This window comes from Megalops cyprinoides, chromosome 3 (assembly GCF_013368585.1).
Source record: "Megalops cyprinoides isolate fMegCyp1 chromosome 3, fMegCyp1.pri, whole genome shotgun sequence".
Taxonomy (NCBI): Eukaryota; Metazoa; Chordata; class Actinopteri; order Elopiformes; family Megalopidae; genus Megalops; species Megalops cyprinoides.
The window spans coordinates 47,624,326-47,647,352 of NC_050585.1; the positions used below are offsets into that span (position 1 = coordinate 47,624,326).

Below are 23,027 nucleotides of genomic sequence, written 5' to 3' on the forward strand. Positions count from 1 at the left end.
TGTGTCTCTGTGACACCTCGGAAAAAAAAAAAATGCCACCAGTATGGGGTCGTGCTGTTAGGAGGTTAGCGTATGTCCTGTGTTGCCAGGACAGAGGCTTGACTCAGGTTCGACCCGGTCTTGACCCAACTGTGGCAGGATGCCGCGGGTGCCAGTGGGCCGTGTCAGGCACTGTACCGGACTTTCTTCAGAATCATATCCTACCCCCCCCCCCCCCCCCCCCCCACAAAAAATCTGGAAAACGCCACTGCTCTAAAATCCACGATGAGCTGTTTTACTTGGTCGGCTGTGTGTGGGACTGCACCGGGAATGCGTGAGCGGATGGAAGCTGCACCCACAGCAGTGTGACGGGGCAGCTGAGTGAGTCACTGGCGCATGATCCTGGTTTCATCTGTTTTTTTTTTCTTGCAGCTCCTCAGCAGATTCTATACATACATATATGCCATACACCTTCTGCATGTAAAAATAACACAAATGTGCCAGGCTTCATTGTGCATGCTAGTCTAAGAGCTGAATTAATGCAAGCCGTGCATATTTAAAACATGCTGAGACTGTTTGTGGATAAAGTGAATACTGTCGATATCTAAAATATTGTGACGTGACCCTTGTATATTAACAACAAACACACATTATTCTCACCCAGTTCTCCCATGTGGACTGTGATATTAATATGAAAACAGTGTCGATGGCCCTTTTTAAAATGACAGTATAATGGAGCACTACTCCCCTTTTAATGTTTGCAGCAAAAAGGACATCATGAGCATGTGTTCACACTTTTTGCATAATCAGTGAATGAAAAACCACCATGCATCCCATCTTACACAATACTTACATAATCAAAATCTGGACCTTTCCCTCAAACCTGTCACTTCAGTAAATCAGGGCTAGTACAGATGAAAATTCACCTAAACCATATAATTATTTTTGACATATCCGGAAGAGAAAAAACAGTAACAACCGTGATGCACCTGCTATAGTTTTACTAGTGTATTTGAGCCCATCAGGTAGCAACGGCCCCTGTAGCATGTTGATAACCCACACTGACATTATGGAGTAGCAAGCTAACAATCCTCAGAGGCTGAATTGAAAAGAGCAACACGGATTCGAGCGTTCAGTGGATCTGTCGGAGTTTTTGTGCTTTGAGTTTCGGTTACCTCAGCTGATCCCACGCCGCCACACTTCGTGCCCAATTAGAAGTCTGCGAGCGGAGTAAATTGCAACTCGCTCGAGACACATTATCATGCGGAGCTAAAAGGAAAAGAGCAACCCTGTAAATTTCTCAGATAAAATAGTGCCTAAAATATCCTGCCACTTTGGTTATAAAAGCTAACACCTCCTCCATTTTATAGCCTAATGATCATTTTTTTTTTACTGCACTGGATCTGCCAGATGCGGATAAAATACATGACATCTACCTATGACTTAATGTTTATATTAATCTGCTCAGTATTACCGTTTCCCCGTGTAAATGAGTTATGCCAAACCATCTGATTTACCCCCCGCCCCAGCTCATGCATATGGTATTAAAATGCAGACCCTAATGTCTTTTGCCATTTTAGTTATTGGCATTACCATGGCATTTCATAATCCTACACGTACACTAAGTGAAGAGATTTTTCCCATTTGCATATTTCTCGCCTGCATTTTGTAACACTGTGATGAGGCAGAGCGCGCCAAAGCTCTGAAGATGTGGACGGGTTATTTTTAGCCCTGGGAGTGATACTACTGTACAGAGCCCACAGCTAGGCAGCTGCTCCAGAGGTTACCTGATTCACCGAGGGGGAACCCAGTCGTCACTCACTGTTCCCAGTACATGTGAAAGCACCCTGGTACAGCTGTGCTGGCCGCGAATGGCTGATCTGAGGTCCCTTCTCCTGCCACCACGGGGCTTGCATTTCATCAGTGGCTTTGAGCTGCCGTTCCGTCCCAGGTCTGTCAGGGAGATGAGGAACCCAGATTAGAGTCCTTTTTATGTCTCCTCTGGCGTTTGACATTCAGATTCAGCTGGATGTCGCCATTTACCGCTTGATCATCATGAAAGGGGATTTAAATGGCTGCTGTTTGATGCACATAAATGATGTCTAGAAGGAAACCAGAACATCCTTCAAGGGTAACCAATGCACGGCCATTCTGTTCCAGGACGTTGCCTGCATAACGGCTTGCCGGTTTTTGACAAAACGTCGCCATCTCTGTCAGGACATCTTACTCTAATGTGGCAGGGGTTTGGTGTTAGCAAAAAAGAAGCTCAGAGTTCAAGGGGCGGTCGGTGTTAAAAATGTCGTAAAATTGTGTCTGTTTGTCCTTACCTTACCCTTTAGAAGGTGTGCATTTTGAAGAGCAAAGAGCTGGTTACACTGTGGACTCCCCATTTCCCTCCATTTCTTTCCATTTTTCCGTCTCCCCTTCAAAGCTTTTACAGTGGCTGTCCTGAACCTTTTAGGCTGGGAAGTTGTTTTTTTTTTTTTTTACTGTAAGTGGGAATTACGCTTACAACACATTATGCCATTAAATTCCTCTACTGGCAAGAACACCAATGCATATTTAACAATAATATCACACCAAGATACATTTAATAAAAAGCACATGCAACTGAAAAATAAATGACAAAGCTTAACGTAATTAATGACTTTAATATCCCCCTCACTTGAACTGGAAGCAGGGAATATTCCTATAGGGGTAAAAATAAGATGCTCAGCGATGTGTTTTCCGCCAAGAGAGAGGCGGAGAGCTCAGAGCTCAGGCGGCTGTGAGGGGGGGGAGGTGTGGCGTTGAGGGGGGAGATGAGCCTCGGCTGTCCTGCCTGCCTGCCTGCCTGCCTTTCTGTCTGCCCGCGCACTCCGTAAATAGGTCAGTGTTTTATGCTCAGCCTCAGTGAAGGATAAGGAATGCCTGGGCGCCCGGGGAGCGGCCATGTTTAGCCGTCCCCGCGGAAAGCCCGGCCTCTCAGCGTGCTTTCCAGCAGCAATTAATTAAGCGATCATTAGGGTGTGCGCGAAGGTGCGGAGAAAAAGGACGCCTGGTGGATATTATATAACCGACTTGCCGAGGCACCGAAACGCTAGAGAGGAGGCCAGATCTGCAATGGCACATATTAAAGATTGAATTACTGTAAGCCAGGCTCGCGAGGGTGACATGTGCTCAGTCATTACGGTAGCACGCAGGCAGTGGAGCAGTAGGACCACACACCTTAAACCGCCCCACACAGCATGTCCTCTATACATTATGACACTAATTCACCTGGAGCTTAGAGTACACCGAGCCGGCAGTCGGTATATACCCTGCTTGGAGTCTGCCACAGCGGTCTTAAATCTTACATATGAGCAAGACCCTGCAAATCATACAAGCTCTGAGTTCCATTATGCATTAATTCAGTGATCTATTACATATAGTCCCTAAAGAATTGCGCTGCGCTACCGCACACGGATTCTGAAAAGGCCAATATTGGGTCTGTTTTTCATATGTCACAGAGAATCCAGTTAGCATTTTCACAGAGAATTTGAGAGGAAGAGAAATCGCAGCAGTCACAGTGTATTACGAAAATAGCTCTGGGAGATTCTGTAAATTTAAAAATAAAATGCAAAAACAGCATCCGCAGTCTTGTTTCTATGAGCAACCGACTTATGTTTGCTCATTAAGAGCATAAGTATATATGTAGGTATACGAGTGCCTCGAATACATGTTGTCTTGAACTCCACCTCACCTTATGACTGACAGGTATAAAAATGGATTTTCCAAGGTGTACACGTGCACGCATACAGATGCAGTCATTCTGTAAGCAATCTTCAAGCAAGTCCTGTCTGCTGACCACAGACTGACCTGATGCAAAAGCTTCACTTGCACGGAGACCTGCTTCCAGTCGAGGGTCCTAGCTTTGTTTCATAACCCCGTTGGCTCCAATTTTGCGGTCTACCAATTATAGCCAATGCGATTAATGTCCTAAAAATGCTTGTGTGTTGCAAATTTCCTGCGTTTTGACAAGCGAGGTTGCTCAGTTTACTTATCAATTTTTGTATAAATTCAGTCATGCATAACCTCTATTTGTATTGCTGTGTGGATAAGCATTATTTTTTACTGTTTGATGTGATTGTATGTTTATCACTTTAATCGGTTCTTTTTACCAAGTGTTCTTAGCTGAGTGATGACTGATATTATGTTATTTACATTTTCTGACTATGGCTGGACTCAGTCTGCCTGTTGATGTTAACAGTTGAGCCAATAAGGAGCAGGAGCAAGCACACTTTTGTTAATCTGCAACATATGAATTTTTTGGGGCAATTTCAGGACCCTGTTAATCCACAACACATGCATTTTTTGATAATTTCAGAGCCCTATAATTTGTTTATTCCGCGATCCCCTTTTGATCTCCCACAGTTGCTGCTCTCCACATTTCGGTAATATTGCATATACCAGATGTCTTTCAAAAAAGCTAATTAAGTGTAAGCGTGGATGGCTGTCAGTCACAATCTCTCTCTGCTCAGCCTCTCACAGAGCAGGTGCTTTTGGAGATTAAAAATCCAAACACTGAGTTCATCCTCAATTAAAGCAAGGGAGTAAAGGCTCAACCATTCGGACGTTATAGATGAGACAATATGATTGGTTGAGACAGGATGTAGCTGTTATGTTAACTCTTACCTGCTCAGTTGTGAGGGCAGCTGTGTGTGTGGCCTTCATATACAGGGGGATGCTTCATTGTGATATTTAGGATTATGTTGTATATTGTGTTGTAGAGGATATTCTGTGTGATTTTGTGCTATGTGGAGGAGATAATCTGTTGTGATACTGCACTCTGTGCAAAGGATATTGCATAGTGCTACTGTGCCGTATAGAGAGGATTATGTTGCATTATTGTGTTGTACAGGATATTCGGCTGTGATGGTGTATTTGTATGAAGGTCCTATATACCCACATAGAAGACAGACATATATTGTAATACATGTAAGAGTTAAATATTGCAATATGTGTGCATTACTAGTTTAGTGTGCTGTATACTGTATCTTGGCTTGAAAATGTTGAAAATATATATTACACACCATTTGAATTGCATTTAAAAATATCTAAATATATAATATTCCACCATATAATGCAAGCAAGTAAATCATTTTTAGTTTTTGGTCTTAGTCTTTAGTTTTTTTGGTCAGGGAGCTATAAATTTAAAAAGCGATGAAATACAGAAATTGAGCAGGATATCGTTGTATATCATCAAAATGCATTAAGGCAGTCGGTTTGCATGTATTTGCATGCATTTGTTAATTAATGCATGGAAAATATGACTAAATATGTCACTATCTCATGTATCTATCTTTTAACTTGATATTGTACAGCACATTAAATTTCCATATGGATATCAAGGGTGGGTTTGCTCATTTAACCTGAATGGATATACTTGTGTTCTATTGTGCTGGACGTCGCTTTGGATAAGAGCGACTGTTTGCTAAACGCATGTAATGTAATGTCATGGGTAGCCTGTTGTGCAAAGTTAATTTTGTCATTACCGTTTTGTGCGTTCTGTAATGGTACTGTGCTCAAAGCCTCATCATTACTGCGACGCTACTATATTTCCGCAACTTTTGGGTAGGACACAGCATGATGACAGCATAAATATTCTGCTGGATATTTCTTGTATTAATGTGTATTGTGTGATGATATTGTTTTGTATTTGATTTCACTCTGTTGTTGTATCGATCTGTACGGGAGAGTATTATGTAGGGACACTGGGCTTTGAATGTTCCATGATATCATATGAAGCTGAGGGTCTTTATTTAAGATGACTGATGAACCAATACTGAGTCTATGTAGATGCTCTGTGCTTGCTCCATCTTCTCAATAGATGGCTAGACCTGACCCTGAACATTCCCTTCGTGTTCACTGTAATCAACTCAATTCTGAATGCTGCATTTCACAGAGGGAGAGGAAGCATAAGGGAACCACATCTATTAGCTTTCCGCTGATAGCCTCAGATAAGAGTCTTCTCACTGGCAGCTTAGAATAATATTGAACCCCCCACCCATTTCAGTGTGTGCGTGTGTGTGTGCGTGTGTGTGTCTGTGTGTGTGTGTGTGTGTGTGTGCGTGCGTGTGCGTGCCTGCGTGTGCGCGTGCGCGTGCATGTGCGTGTGCGTGTGCGTGCGTGTGTGTGCGTGTGTGTGCGTGTGTGTGTGTGTGCGCGCGCGGGCGCGCGTGTGTGTGTGTGTGTGATAGCGCTGCTATGCTTTCTCTGTGTGCCCCATTAGTGGGGCTGTGCAGGGTTGAGACATGGCAGATGTGTTATGAGACCACTGCAGATTAAAAGCTGACATAAAACAGCCAGCAAATGGGTGAAAAGAAGGAGGTGGTGCTACATTGTGTATGACATACACACACTAACACTGTCTGCGTCTCAGACACACTTCCACACACACACATATGGACACACACACACACACACACACACAAACTCACACCACACAAGCTCTGAAACAAGAACTAAAGAACCAGTAAAACAGCACATTATTTCAAACAGATGCAGAGACTGTAATGAATGGTCAGTCTGAGACATGACTGAAATGAACCATGACAGAAACACACTCTCATTGCAATCACTCTCATTGCTCTCATTGCTTCTTTTCTCAGAAATTACCTGCACACCTCTTCAAAGCACATTGCCACTTGGACTGAACGTTTCTCTTTTTCAAATCTTAGGTTATGGCTCTGTGCTAATATCAGTGTTTTCATATTACATCCTGAAATAACATCATTGGCCATCAGCACTTCCTCTGTATATCCCAGATTTAAGCTTCACTCTCGTTGGGAATTGCCATGGAAATGGACATTTGGCAGATCAAATAAAATTTATTTTCCTTAAGATCTGTGTGGCGCCCTGCACACGTCATCTTTTCCAAAGTGTCCAAGCATTTTGTGCTGTTATATCTGCATTTAGCATTTATGGAAACGTGGAAAATTCTCCGGTGTCCACAATAATTGGACAAAATTGTTGTTTTACCAGGAGATTTAGCGGGAAAAATGGCAGGGTCACAAACAGCTTGTCTTTTACAGTGACCTGCAGTGTTCTTTCAGGGAGGCAAAATACATGCACTTATTTTTCTTCCCTGGCTGAGAAGTTTACTTCAGTACTACCACCTATTCACATAAAACTGTCTATCCACTATAGACAGTCCAAATATAGCAAAGGAACTATCTATTTATTATAACAAGATATAAATTTCCATAATATGCTTGTCCCTTTGTATTGGTATTGCATTTTGCCCTTAAACAAAATTTGCCATATCCTGATTATTAATGTTGAGGCTGCAAGAAAATGTTTTGAAACACAGCAGTGTTTACAGTGAAAAGGTTCACTCAATTTCAGACTCCTTCCCCTAATATTGCTATGGGTGTCAGAGACATACAGAAGACATACAGAAGTTATATCCAGAATTCTATAAGCTAAAGCCTATTTTACTTGCTGACATTCATATTTCAAAGGCACTAGGGAGGCTGTATGAGAAAATAAAACTCACAGAGGTGTTAGGATGTAATTAAGCCTTGTAGGGGCAACGCAACTGAATTAACTCTCGGTACATCCAGCTAAACACTGAAAAAAATTACTGAGGAGACCATTTCTTTTATGCCAGCATGTAAAATTATTTGTGTTACTTTGATATATACAAGTTTGACAAGAAATGTGGGCTTTGACTTTTCAGTCTTATTTTGTCTGATGGATCAGTTTGTGAGCAGATGCCACAAAGACTCCTGTAATTTAAGGAGTGTGTGTGTGTGTGAGTGTGTGTGTGCGTGTGTGTGTGTGTGTGTGTGTGTGCGCATGGGTGCATGTGTGTGTGTGCATATGTGTGTGTCTGTGTGAAATCTAGGAGGAATTCCCTAGCATCAGACCGCAGAGTCTGGGAAATGCTATGCAAAAATAGTGCTAAGCGTGACAAGGCGCTGTGAAGCTAGGGCAAGACTCATCATATCATGGAACACACATTCTGTGTCAAGTGAGGTTTGCAATATATCTGTTGAAAGGTGATGAAAAAAGTCATTCCCTGCATATTGAGCTGGAGTAAATAACCTCATAACAGTTGCCCTAGCTGTATAAAATGTGTGATTGTGCTACATTTCACAAGCTCTCTTCTTGAGTCTAGCACGAGCCGTTCAATTTTTCACATTATTTATTTGCTTGGCAGATTCCCTTATCCAGGCTGTCTTAGCCTTGCATTTCACATATTGTGCATTTATGCAGCTGCATATGTTAAGTACCTTTAGGGCAGTGCCCCAGATTGGGAACTGAACCCACAGTCTTATGGTTACAGGCCCAATCTTGTTTCTTCTGGTCAGTCTTCTGGTCATTTTTTATGAAGAACAGAATTTAACAGAGAGATGACAGGAAATTGAAGATTTAAGCAGAGGATTATGGGATATATTGACCCCTGGGAACAAAGTAGTACAGAACTTCCGTGCCCCTAGAGAATTGGAAAGATTGTCCACTAAGGGTGAAGCAAGAAATGTAATATACTATTGTTCTCAGGGAAAAATAATATCAACACTGTCCCATACCATAACACTGTGTATTGGTCTTTGCAGGAGTAATTCTTAAACAGTCACACTGGGTGACTCCTGAAGATAAGAGTGGCTTGCTGAGTATAGGCTTGAGAGGAGAATGTTCTCTGTCTTGATCTGAAAATGTCTGTCATTAATGGAAGTAATCAATTAAATTTTCCATATTAGTGAATCAGGGGTATTTTGATATGCCCATGTGGAGTACTGAATGGAATGGTTTTGGAATCTTTCCCTCTTTCTGCTCGAAAGAACATGGCCTCTTCAATGCTGTTAATCAAAATCTAACGGCAAACCATATTGCCTCTGCTTCTTATTTTACTCCAGGACATTGTGAGTGCTACTAAAGATGTCCGATAGTGTGGATATTGAAGAGAAACCGCCAGCCCCCCCTTTGAGAATGAACAGTAACAACAGAGACTCTTCCTCAGTGAATCATAGCTCCAAACCTCTACCAATGGCTCCTGAAGAGAAGAACAAGAAGGCTCGTCTGCGCTCCATCTTTCCTGGAGGAGACAAAAGTGAGCATCTCCCCCCCCCCAACAAACCTGCCCACCCTGACTGTCCCCGACCCTACCTCCCTGCTGCCATTACAGTGAGAAAGAAATGTCTTCTCACTGAAAAAAGATCAGTGATTTCAAAATAACTCCTTTGCAGCTAAATGCAAGGAGCTTAAAGAGGCTGCAGTGTGTTATGTCGTTTGAAGAATGGAAGTGGTGTCCGTGTAAATCAGCCTCCGGCAAATAAGATCAAACAAGTCTTGACTAAAATCTACTGTTACTAAATATATCCTGGCTAAATATACTTCTGCTTCTAGCTTCTGCTGTCAATTAAAAGCCTTTGCAAATGCAGACAATGCTGGGTTTGTTTTGCATTTTGTAAATGAAACGAAGCAATATTTTGCTGGTGTTTTGTGTTTGTGTTGAACTATTTCCAGTTGAAATGCTTAATCGGTAGCACAAGTGTCCGATCTATATAATCAGAAACATGAGACTGAAATGTATAACTTGTTTTATAATCCACAATGTGGTACGCACTGAAATTATTTTCCTCACCATCTTATGTTCTTGCGCTCTCCAGCCAATAAGAAGAAGGAGAAGGAACGCCCTGAGATCTCCCTGCCCTCGGACTTTGAGCACACAATACACGTCGGCTTCGACGCCGTTACAGGGGAGTTCACCGTAAGTAAATCCCCTTCAATTGGTGCTCCACCGATGCGGGAGGGATAGATTTGTCTTTGATCAAAACAACAACAGTAGCATCAGTGAAATCCTCTCTCGTCTGCTAAAGTCACCGCAGAACATAATGCCCAGAACAAATCCAAAGGTGCAACTCCCTGGTTCCATTTCACAGTTCATCTGCTGGGTGACTAGGTCAATCATCACTGCCCTCAGATCAGTGGAATAGAGCAGCCTGTGTCTGGCTCTCCCAGTGTGCCGAAGCGTACCTTATTCTTTTAACTGCGACATGGAAAAAGGATGAAATTCACATTATATGAGAAGCAGGGGTCCGGACGCCCCTTCCCATTAAAGTCACATTTTGCACTCTGAGATGAGATGTTAACCATGGAACATGATTTCAGGCAATAAGTCTCCTGTCCTCTTAGTGTTAAATAACAGGCTAGCATGTGAGTGTTGTATTAAGTCTATGGAAATGACCCTTTGTTCACTAAGCTCTCAAATGTCATACTGTGTACTTCTGCAGTAGCAATGGGTGTACTACAGTATGCAGTGGGAGATTCCAAAAATAGGGTTGCATGAAGGGGAATAAGCCTATGAAGGAACGGCACATTGCAGCCTGTAAAGATAACACAACAGGGTTGGTCTGCTGTGAATGCCATGAAGCACTGTGCAGAACGCAGTTATACTGCCATATTCAATTTTTCATGCAGAGCAGGCTGCTGCAAAGACTCCTTTTGCAATATATTGCACACAGATTGAAAAGTTGCAGGGATTAATGCTCTTAATGGAGCCTGATTTCCTAAAACAGACAGAGGTGTGGTGACAGTAGTTGTGTGTTGATTGAGTCGGTTACTAGGGTTGCATATCACTGCGTATTTATGCCAACAGTCTTTTGAATAATTGACATGAGCTAATTGTTTTGGTGCTGACTGATTGCATTAGGTCAATAAATAAATTTGTCTGTTACAAACACTTATGCAATTTCCTTTGAGTTACCAAATCAATATTTTAATACTTTAATTAATAAAATCACAGCACACTTTTGATTGCAACATTAATGTGATCTGCAACAGATCGCCATGTTTGGTCACGAAGCAAAATAGGTCAAGATGAATTATTAATTAACGTTGCGTAGCCAACAGTCATTTGTTAGGACTTCATTTGTGGAGCTGCTTCAGTTAAGGCCATGGAAGTGAAAGCCTGTCATGCGGACTAATATCCTGATTCATCATTTTAATATGCATGTGTTTTCTGTCCACCCCACCACCCCCCCCCCCCCCCCCCACCCCCTCCTCCCTGCCCCTTTCCCCCAGGGAATCCCTGAGCAGTGGGCACGGCTTCTTCAGACCTCCAACATCACCAAGCTGGAGCAGAAGAAGAACCCCCAGGCTGTGCTGGACGTCCTCAAGTTCTACGACTCCAAAGAGACGGTCAACAACCAGAAGTACATGAGCTTTACGTCCGGAGGTGAGGGCCCAATGCAGCCCAGGGGGGCCATCCTTGCAGCTCCTAAAATAAAATACTTGAGAAAGCTTGGACAGACTGAAGCATCAGCTGTAATAAAGTGAAATTTAGGCTAATGCATTTTGTAGAAGTAGTAGTAGAATAAAGAGAATGCACAGGGCCAGGCTACCACTGGAATTAAATTAGATATTTGTGTCAGGAAGTTGGATTCTGTCATTAAAATTATATGAATTATTTTACGCCTCATTTGTGAATGATGAAAAAAGACAAGCCCTCCCTAGGGTATGACAAAAACAAAACCTTGTTTCGAAATTTAATTTTTAATTTCTTTTTGCAGATAAATCAGCGCATGGTTACATAGCAGCTAACACTCTGGTAAGTAATTTATTAAGGTTTTGTTTTCAAAGATCAATGTCAGAATAATCACTTTTCCTGAGATTATATGTGAGAACAGATCTTGCACTATTTTATACCCTATTCTTATCAAGTAGAACGTAGAAAAAAGTGATCATTTTTAAACGCTTGAATATGGCAATACATGCTTCATTAAGAAGCTGTCTTATTAGTTGTAGCCTATTATCATGAATACTAGGCCAAGTTAAGATGACCAAACTTGATACAAGTGGGTAGTTCCCTTTGCTCTTGCTGGTCAGAGCTGTCCATAATAGTTACCTCGGGAGCAGAAGGTGAGCGTACATGCTGTGGGACTTAAAACTGCAAATTGGCATGCCGCCACTGTCGTTAAAGGATTTGGAGGCCTTAGCAAAGAAGTTGACAGCTGTGAGGTTTAGGCCTTTGTGAGTTTACCTTTTGCCTGCGTGTGGTGTAAGAGGCGTAATCAGGTTTCTTTTATATTTTTTGCAATCATAGTTAGCTGTGCCAGTTTCACATGGATTCCTTATGAAAATCACGGAGCGTATTTTTAAGCTATTTCAGACCTCACCTGTGAAAACACTGCGATGGGCTGTTCATTTTGTGTGGTGCCTCGCGTAACGTTTGATTGTGCCATTTCCTGTCACTGTGGTGAATGCAGCTGTGCATGAACGCCTATGCGTGAAATGGTGTTAGGACTTTTTCCATTTGTTTGAGTGTCTCCCTTCACAACCTGTTCAGGTGAGTCCATCCTGCATAAACAGCAGTCACTACTATGGGGGGAAGATCAGCCGTTTCTACTGGACTGACATCCAGGGCTAACAGTATTTTAATAAAATACATTAACCAACAATGACAATAATTCTGACACTGGTTACTGTACCCAGAAGTTTGAGCCCATAAGTCATTCATGCCACATACACAACAAACGTGCTTAATGTGCACACTCTCAGAACGAGGTAAGTAACACGGTCACGCCTCAGTTTTGCAAATTGGAAAATCCTGAGAGATGTTGTGAGTGTCCATCCCCGTGCTGTGAAGGACCAGAGGACGGTGTTCAGACCTGACTCTCACATTCTCCTCATCCTCACAACCCATCTGAGTTTGTGCGTGAGCGACACACTCATCTCCCTATCCTTTGGACTCCAGGGAGAAGCCCTAGGTTCTGGGACACGCAGAGCACTTCTGTCAGGGCTGTAATGGACAGTGGAGACACCATGTGCAGTGTGTGTCCAGCAGTTTGGACACCATGACTCGGTGACTGCTATGGTAGCAGTGCGACTGTGTCGTGATTTCCTCCATATTCCCTGAGAATGCTGTTTTACCAGCTTCTCCGAGATGCTGGCATGTATACACAAGCTCAACTCAAGCCTTATTTTGTGCTGATTTGGTGCTGGTTGTGTAAGCTGGGAGATTTCTCTCATAGCCTTAGCCGGTGAAGGCCAAGGCAAAGCACACGTCCAACACAATGTTTCCCGTCGGCGCTGAACTGGTGTGGTGAAGCGTGGAACATGACAAATCATGAGAAGAATCAGGAAAAAAAAAAATCTCAGAAGAGATGTTCATTTTACACAAACACACCCTGAGCCATGAACTCATTGCCATAGAGGCTCATGTAAAGTGGGACTTGTGGGACAGACACGGTGAATTTCAAAACTTTTGTGGCGAATCCAACAACAGCATTAAGGCAACGGGCACTGTAATGTAATCCCTTGAGGAGAGCAGGGCTGTCAAGGTCTGCTCATCAATGATTAACATGGCCAGAAGAATACCACTACCTCTGTTCATGTGCTCAGGAAAGTATACTTAGACTCAGAAGAAAAGCATCCCAAAAAAAGCAGTCTGGCAAAGCAGGGCTGACACTGAAAAGTGAAAGAAATGTTTTGAATGTGATCATATCTGTCATGAGTCATGGGTTTTCTTCATTAGCGACAGACATCTCCAGATCAGTGCCATATTCATAAAAATGCTCAATTTTTAAAGTAGAATTCTAAGAATAATTGTCGGTTTCTCAAGTTCAGAATCTGACTGAAAAGGATTTTTAATGCCTTTTAAGACACATTAAGCAACTGACATTTAGGAGCCCTCATAAGAGAGGACTATTGGAGCACACATAATCTTGAAAGTGGTGAAAATGGCATGCTATTGGCCAAGTCAAGTTTGCAATTTCTTTGAAAGGAATATTTGAGTGGTACAATAACTCTGAGTTATTGAGACAGTAGATAGGATTTTTATGTGGTATAAGTCCACTGTGGAGAATCCCCTTCATGAATATGGCTTTAGACGTAGAGGTTCCATACTAGAGGCACAGTTAAGTAGTTTCTTTAGCTCTTGGTACAAACAAGTCAAATGAAGCCCACAAAAAAAGTTATAGGTTTTGCTCACATTGTTTGCAGTTTTGGTGTTGAATGTTGTGAAATCAGTGGAACAGTGGAAAATTTAAAATGACAGGGGTGTCACTGGTAAAACCATATGTACCCACCGTGTCTTATAGACTAATTTGTACAGACCATTTTGAATCACGATGCGGTAACTCAATGGAAATATTCAGTGGCTGAATGTTTTCCCTTCAGCATGAGGCTACCATTAGTTGGTGGATGGATATCCACCTGTTTGGAAAGACAAGGATTGTGGAATCTTGACAATATTGTATTGTTTTGTATATCCAATAAATGTATTACTGCTTGCTAGCATTGACATTATGGACAAATGATATGGTCATGTATTATGTAAAAAAGTTAGCAAGCATACTTGACAGGTGAGAATATTGTTGGTTGAGAATTGTACTGTAAAAGTACAAATAATTGGAAACTTTTAATACTATTTTAGGGGCTTCTGTGACCTTAACATTTGACCTGTTAACATGAGGATAAACAGCATTCTAGAGAACAGTGAGGAGAACTGTAAGTGTAAACTGAAAAAAATGCTCTTGGACCTTTGATCTTGACCTTTATCTTGTTAATATTGTTTAGAGAACAATCATGTTTTATTAACACCTGTGCATAATTAGTCAATACTAATTAGTCAATAATTAGTCATAATTAGTCAATAATTAGTCAAGTGGTTATCATTAGAGACTGGCAGTGCAATAGATAGAGGAATAGAAGGACAACAGAAGAACACGATGCCCACTTCATATCAGCATAAACCATGTGTAGTGTTCCTTTCCGGCAAAGTTCCATCCTTAGGATTCCATACTGGTACCATGAACACTTTGTACTTCATCTGTGAGAAACATCAATCACCAGGATATAGCTTCTGTGTTGACAGTGCAAACAGCCTTTGAGGCCAAGATTCCCTCCGCTATCGACAGAGAAACACGGCCGAACTGTAACGGTGAAAGTCTCTTTTTTCAGGGAGCCTCAATTTCAAATGAAATTGAGAGCTCGATAAGTGAATGTGAGTCGTTGATAGTGCACTAGTGCCCCCCCTTCCCCTCCCCCCCTCCCCCCTCCTCACACAGTCCATTTGCTTTTGTGTGTTGTGTCGGTTTGTGTTGTGTAAATCCTCCCATTTTCAACCTCCACATTCAGAACCGACTGCTGTCCTCCGGACCTCCCGTCAGCCTTAGAACCTGCAGCGCATTATTTGACAAGGTAAACCCTCACATGCTTTATATATACATACATATATATATATAAATCTGTGCAGAAATTAAACTGAGAAACCTGACACACCACTTTCTCTGTGCTTCGAAATGCTGGAAAATGAACATTAAGTAAATTCTGGTTGTGGACCACTACTGTGGTAAAGACTACTGTATATCACTCAGTTGTTCAAATGTTTAGTGGTGGTTGAAGAAAAATATGAGCCATATACATTAAAATGCCAAATATTCTTAAACATCTGCCTGAAGGAACTGGGCAAATGACCATAATTTTGATAGACAAATATTGTTATAGATTTAATGGCTACAGTTTTGAAGTAGGTATGATCCGTTTTAAATATTCCCTGTTAAAAGTGCCTTAAAGGGGATAGGCAGACCTAAGTCAATGTACAGGATGAATCTGTTGTCTTTTTGGCGGTGCATTCTACATAGTTAAATAAATGGAAAGAATATGTTTTTGTATGACGCATAACACTTATAACATATCGTTACCAGTAATGGCTGCTAGACTGGTTGCTTGATTTTGCTGGTTGGTTGGCTGATTGAAAGATTGATTAATAGGCCAATTGATTTGCTGCCGCTGCACCTCATCTGCTTAGTCCACTTGTCAGCTCGGCACTTCCCCAGCCGCGCTTAGCTTTGCTTGCCACCTCTGGCTGATTGGCTGAAACCTTCTGATGAGCTCAGCCATGCCCTGCTTCTCCGGCTGCAAGTGCAGACTGGGCCTCTGTGCTCTAACTGAGCTCACTGGAGTGAAGCCGCATACCCAGTTCTGTCACCCTAGCTCTGTGGCCCTTTTCACAGATCACACCTTGCATTTGCACTTTGCTAACTTGCTCCACCGGTATAAGTATGGAATCGGGACCGGCACAGCTGATTTTACGACGTGTATGTAACTGTTTCCTCATGTGTCGTTCCGCTCTGTAACAGACCTCGGCATGAACCCATGACATCACCTCACAACGTAACGGAGCTTACTCATGAACCCATGACATCATCGCACTATGTAACAGAGCTTACTCATTAACCCATTACATCATCACACTGTGTAACAAACCATACTCATGAACCCGTGACGAGTGAAACTGTCTCTTCAATGGAAAAGAACAGCAGGTAGGGGAAGCGCATGCAAGCTATTGCAACTGTGTAGTGGGCCCAGGTTAAATTCAGATGTTTTTATTAGATCTTGCATTCAGTCACTGTCTGTCTTAGATAGGGGAGTGATAACAGGTTCCAGTGTTCCAACAGTAGGGGAGGGGAGGGGGGGGGGGCACAAGAGGCATGGGCCAAGCAGCCAATCAGTGTTTCTCAGAACACCATCCACACTGCATGCAGAAGGTGGTTCAATTCATCTGCCATTTGAGGTAGCGGATGTAAGGGAGCCATTCTGACTGTCACATTCCATCAGACTCTGAAGAATGTCCTCAGAGCGGCTCAGGTAACTTATTATGTTTGTGAGGAAGAAAGAAGACCAGGTTCACTTTTGACTACACCAAGTATGCATGCACAACACCCACCCACACACACGCACAAGCATGCAGGCATGTATGTATGCAGGCATGTATACATGCTCCGTCCTTGTCTTTATTTCTCTCTCTCTCTCTCACACACACACCCACACACACCACACACACACTGTCTCTGGAATTGTCTAGATTTCTTGTTCCTAATTCACAGTATTTTGACAGCATTTTTCATAGTTATATTTAATCTCCTTTCAGAGGTTGTGAGCTGTATCCTGAGGAAATTGAAGTTAATATCTATTTCTTCATTTGTCAGTTGACAGAAAGATATTTTAAATTGAATGGCACCGGTGACATCCAAAATATTACTTGAAATACACATTATCTTAAAAAATGTCTTTTGAAAGTCACCATAGCCATTTCTCTATTTGAGCTATTACATTCATTGTCACCCGAACTGAGAGTATTCCTCAAGGTCGCTGTGGTCCTTCTGGACACATCTACTGTACTGAATTATTTGAATTCGTTTAATTTACCCTCATGGCAAAATGAATTGGGGTTTCCATAAATATTTAGCAGCTGTGCCTCTTGTGAAGAAAGTGCGAAGAGAATGAAGGTGATTATTGTCAATATTAGAGTTGAAGTAGCACAGGGAATAAGGAGAATAAAACGGAAGGATACCATTTAATTGCTGCATTATTTTACCTCTTGTCTCCAGCTGTAGAACTGAGTCTGTCTGCTCAGTTGTGTGCTGAATTATACATGGGGAACAGTTAGAGGTGAGGGTTGAGTTTCAGGTGCCCAGGCCTCACCAACGTATCAGGCGCTGTGTTGGTGACGTTTCGGATGACAGTCTGCTGCGCTTCATTTCCAGCTTCACTGCTTCTACTCACAGCTTCACAGTTACGGGCTTACACCAAGCTTGGCATGTCTCCCCCTAGTGGACAAGACGAAATCCTGCTGGAGTTATTATTTTTTTTTAACTTGAGTAACCATTCAAAATCCAGTTCCGCTGGATATGTGATGTTGGGAAAACAATATGTTTTGGCTTGTTCTGTTTTGTGCAGTTGGGCTGAATTTCACCTGAACACATTCTACTACTGGCTGCCCAAACAGTGAGGGAGATAATAGCTGTACATGTCTGCTTTTCACAGACACTGCAATTGTAGGAAATGAATGGGCCAGATTGAGAGAGACTGCTTTTGAAAAGATTTAAGTCTGGTATTATTGCCTCCCCACTCACTTTTTGTCAACAGTGTCTCCAGCTCCCACGCAGTCTGAGAGTAAGACTGGTAGCCAGGTTCTGTACATAGCTGGACTTTTTCACGAAAACACAGTGAATCACCTTGCGTAATCACTGTTACTCAAACCCACAAGCCACATCACACACAGAAACTGTTCTGCTTAATGCATTTGGGTTTGGGGAGCTTTATTTTTTAACTTGACCCAGGGAAATCTCTCTGAAGCCATCAGTGTCTATTTTGTACACCTCTTTTCTTTGCACACAATGTCAAACACTTATACATATATATAATAAAATATAATACACGCTACGATTGGGAACAGTCAAACATAGGAAAGCTAACTGTACAATCCAGAGTAAAACAGTGAATCATCATCACCTGTATCCGACAGGGCACGAAGACGGCGTCTGAGCCCCCGCTGGCCCCCCCGGTGTCAGAAGAGGAAGATGACGTGGATGAGGAAGAGGAGGATGACGACGACGACGACAACGAGCTGCCCCCGGTCATCGCGCCCAGACCGGAGCACACCAAATCTGTGAGAGGGCTTCTATATAAGTCATTAGACTGACCAGGGTCTCATGCGTGTGAATCCTACAGAACACAGCTAATTCCACTACGAAGGGAGATCGATCAGTATTTCTGCATGCAACCTGAAATCATGTATGTTTATTCACAGGTATACTAGCCCGATAGATAAATACAAATAGTTCTTTGGAGGAAAATACCAAGTGCCAAGGAAATCAGAAAGAAAAAAAATCAGACACATTTTCAGAAACAGATGACAAGCGTGTCACCGCAAAGCGGTCTGATGAAGGATGTCCCCGCAGATCTTCACACGCTCCGTCATCGAGCCGGCGGCGCCACCCGCCCCCGTGAAGGAGGTGACCACCCCGCCCGAATCACAGGCCCCCGAAAACACCTCGAGCACCCTGTACAGACACACCGACCGGCAGAGGAAGAAGTCCAAGATGACGGACGAGGAGATACTGGAGCGGCTGAGTATGTCTCTTGCCTTTGAAACAACATCAAGGTTAACTGCTGTGGCAGCATGGTGAAGAGGTTAAGGAGCTGGGCTTGAAACCTAAAGGTTACAGGTAGGATTCAGAGTTGGGTCACTGCTGTTCTACCTGAGCATACCACCTACCAAAGGTAAGCTGTGTAAGTCACTTTGGAGCGTCTGATAAGCAAAGAAATGTTTGCATATATGCATATGTATATGCAACACATACATTACATTACTGTCATTTAGCAGATGCATATTTACATAGGATATAATTTTATCCATTCGCACAGATGGATATTTACTGAGGCAATTCTGGGTTAAGTACTTTACCCAAGGGTATAACAGCAGTGCCCCAGCAAGAAAATACACCAGCAGCCTTTTGCTTACTAGCCCTGCTCCTTACTACACCACACTGCTGATCACATGCATGCACACATTGATACAGCCATATATTCAGCCTGTGATGCTAAAGCATGCTGCAGAAGCAAAGCAATGACTGGAGCACTTTCCAGGTTTACTAGCCATAACCTCCACATTAGTGTGTAATAACCCCCCTGAGCACAGGTCGAGCAGCCAAATACCTCCCAGAAAAACACGCACACACACACACACACACACACACACACACACACACACACACACACCAGTGCATTCGTGCCACTGGGGTTTGGTGCTGCCAGACAAACTGTCAGCTCTCTGTGTTCACGCGCCAAACTCCCAGCATGCCGCGGGGGCTGTGCGAATGAACGCGTCTGACTGCACCATAGAGACTCAATAAAGGGCCCGGGCTTCTGAATGGCGTGGGCACCACTGGCCGCGGCGGCCGCGGGCTCTACGCCCCTCTTCGTTGACATGCACGTCCGTCCCCCCTAACCCAAAGGCGCCGTCTCTTTCTTCTCTTCCAGGAAGCATTGTGAGCGTTGGGGACCCAAAAAAGAAATACACACGCTTCGAGAAAATAGGACAAGGGTAAGCTGACACACACTGAAGACTGGCTGCCCGTCTCTGGTTGGAACAGAGCGGTCGCTCTTAATCACTTCAGCACAAAAACATGGTGCCATTGGCCTTGAGTGTGGTTTTAAGAGCGTGAGGGAGAGAACGCAGGGCGTAGGAAATTAAAGCTCTGCCCGAGTATGATGTTAGACCGGAGGAAAAAGGGCAGTTCTCATAGTAAAAGCATGGTCTCGACTGTCTTTAGTTCTGACATCATATTTACGCTTCGGATCTGATTAGACTGAAAGTTGGAACTGTCAAATCCTCTGCTTAAGTCCCTTTAACGTTCAGATTTACTCTTACAGCATTTATAGGATTATGAAAAAACCAAACAAAACAAAATGCACACAAGGCATTTTTGTGAAATTGTATTATTATTTTGTGAATAATATACTATTATTGAAGACGTTTTTCAGTGCTTCCAGATCAAGGCCTCTTTTGTCTCTTAATATTGACTTCATTTGAAACGTCCTACTATGTCAAAATCAACATGTGCTTAACGTGAACACCACTACTGCATTTGCAAGGATCGTTCCAGCTCCTGGAAAGTGGAGTGCACAAGGACAAGGAAACTTGGAAAGGTGTACTAGGGGTATCAGTGGCGGCATCTCTCCTCCACTGAAGCTGATCTGATCAAAACGCGAAGGCCTGTGGTATTATTTATGGAGACTGCCGCTCTGTGGCATAGCTTCGCAGAGTCTGGCTGCCCTAATCAGAGAGAAAGAGAGGCGGTAGGGTGGGGTGGGGGTGGGGGTGGGGGAGGGATCCATTTCCAAGCCCCGGCCTCTGACGTAAGCGATACTCTGTTTCTGTGTCAACCAACAGTGCAGTGCAGCAGTTACTAACTTAATGCTAATCAGGATCAGGCTAATACTGTTTTAAATTTTTCATTTTAAAAGTGTATTTGTGCCAACATGCATACATTATTGGCAGTTAGCAGATGCCTTTATCTAGAGCGACTTACACTTTTTTATTTGAAAATGTTGCCCATTTATACAGCTGCAGGCTAGGTACCTTGCCCAAGTGTGCAGCAGCAGTGCCCCAGCAGGGAATCGAACTGGCAACCTTTTGGTTACGAGTCCTGCTCCTTAACCACTATGCTACACTGCCGTCCCATTGAACAGAAGCATACAGCCTTCGAAAGTGAAGCTGCTCGTGCTCACTTTAGACTGCAGCTCCCAGAAGAGTAAGAGCAGTGTGAGGGTGCTTGGGGGTGCGTTGCACCCCCAGAAGCACTTCATTGCACCCCCACAAGCACTTCAGTGCACCCCCAGAAGGACTTCATTGCACCCCCAGTTGGCTCCTTACATCCAGACGTCTACATAGTATTTATTAGTTTTTTTTAAGATATGATGTTTTGTGCCCCAGGTGGATTGTAAGTGCACCCCTCTGTATTTTCTCCGGGCCCCCGAGCCTGAGTGTGGGTCTGCAGTGCCGGAGTAGATGGATACCCCCTGCTCCCCTGAGTCTGTCTCTCAGTGTAGAAGCCCAGGGCCTCTGCAGGCACCACCAAGGAGAGAAACCCTATCCCGCCGCAGCTGGGGGAAATTAGACCGGGGTTCACAGGGCAAATTGAACGCCAAGGAACAGGCCTCCTGCCTGCCGTCAGCTCTCTCAGATGAGCTATCTCCAGCCACTTCACACTCAGCTATGAACTCCTTTGCGCTGCCCCAAAGTCACTTACAGGCTTGGGACTGTAGCGAAATACAAAGGCTAAACGGCAAAACATAAACCAGCAGCGGCAAAGTAGAAGTCGGGCACAGCTGTCTGTTCCTCGATTCCAGTTTAGCAGCCGCCCAGTAAAAGTCAGGACTCCCCGACCTGGATTAGCTTGCTAGAGGTGCACGGCAAGAGACAGAAAAAGGAAGAGTCTGCAAGTCACGCCAGCCAGGGGGGGGGGTGTGAAAGAGAAAGCCACTGTAGGATTACTTTAATCTCTGCCTGACGGATAAAAAAAAAGGCTCCTAGAAGAGCTCTGGCTACTTTACACTCTGTTTCAGTGTTTCGGTTTCACTCGCGGTGCCAGTCCAGTTGTCCAGGGATTAGAGGGACCTAGAGCACTGGCCACACAACACAGACTGGGCTTTAGACTGTGCTGAATAGCGGGCTCGGCAGACGCCAGTGAGCCACTAGTTTCCCGTCCTGTTCATCGCATCACTTTACAGTGTTAGGGTTATTCATCAGAGAAACAGAATAGCAACAATGATTCCCCCCCCCCCCCCCCCCCTCTTTTTTTTGAACCCCTGATTGGTAGTGTTGAATCAGCTGCCTCTGAAATTCAGGGCAACGATAGGAATGCTACTATTGTGAGCAACACTGCCACCTGGTGGTCCATAGAGGTTTTTTTTTAAAAAAATCATCAGTAGCAATGTGACCCATAGTGTACGGGCGCATAACCAATGTATCCCAAACCTGGCGCTGCAGTATAGCAGTAAAATTTTTATCAGTGAGCAAAATAAACGAAAATAGTGATAGTAAAAACATATTAAAGTTATAGTACACAGACAATTGTACCCTAATGAACTTTGTTGTTCATCTACCTGCCACATAGCAAAACATGGTCTGTCTGGCCTCACATTCTTCATTTCACAATTCTAAGCATAGAAACAGTGCTTTATCAATAAAAGAAGCTCAAAACAAAATCTCCTCCCATTGCCGCCATAAAACGCATATAACTCCAAAGAGGAAGAACAGGAGGCTAAGTTAAAGTAGCATAAAAGTAGATGACAAAGCCTCATAGCTGGTTCTGTTATGAGCGCTGACACCTGTGACTAATGAATCAAACTCCTGCTCTGTGTCTGCAGGGCGTCTGGGACTGTGTACACAGCCATCGACATTGCCACGGGCCAGGAGGTAAGGAAACCGTGCTCTCGGGATTCACGTCTTCAGAGAAGCGATTTAACGACACACTCAGCAAACAGAACAAGGCTTAGAAAGAATGGCGCCTGTAAAAGGAGTAGCATCTCCGAGTATGGATGGTTTAACATAAAGCGAAACAAAAAAAAAAAAAGATATAACAGTTTACTGCCTCCGGTCAGAGCTGTTAGCCCAGTGCTGGGATAGAATGAGAAACTGTAAGGAGGGACATGCTCCATCAACAGTTGGTTTTTGCAGGCGACAAGGAGTAGTGGGAATTCCCTGTTACCACCATTTTAATTGCACATAGATC

At 43.4% G+C, this 23,027-nt stretch overlaps 1 protein-coding gene across 2 annotated transcripts in view; it reads left to right on the forward strand.

The window, feature by feature from the left end:
• Positions 1-23,027, forward strand: part of LOC118774796 (serine/threonine-protein kinase PAK 3) — a 35,360-nt gene that overhangs the window by 7,597 nt on the left and 4,736 nt on the right. The window contains exons 2-10 of one of the 2 annotated variants that reach the window (XM_036524306.1): positions 8,859-9,052; positions 9,612-9,712; positions 11,026-11,179; positions 11,514-11,551; positions 15,082-15,144; positions 18,254-18,397; positions 18,690-18,861; positions 19,771-19,834; positions 22,663-22,711. In XM_036524306.1, coding sequence (XP_036380199.1) covers positions 8,881-9,052; positions 9,612-9,712; positions 11,026-11,179; positions 11,514-11,551; positions 15,082-15,144; positions 18,254-18,397; positions 18,690-18,861; positions 19,771-19,834; positions 22,663-22,711 — 957 coding nt within the window. In that variant the 5' untranslated portion in view covers positions 8,859-8,880. The remainder of the gene's footprint in view (positions 1-8,858; positions 9,053-9,611; positions 9,713-11,025; positions 11,180-11,513; positions 11,552-15,081; positions 15,145-18,253; positions 18,398-18,689; positions 18,862-19,770; positions 19,835-22,662; positions 22,712-23,027) is intronic. The other variant, XM_036524307.1, reaches the window with a different exon arrangement.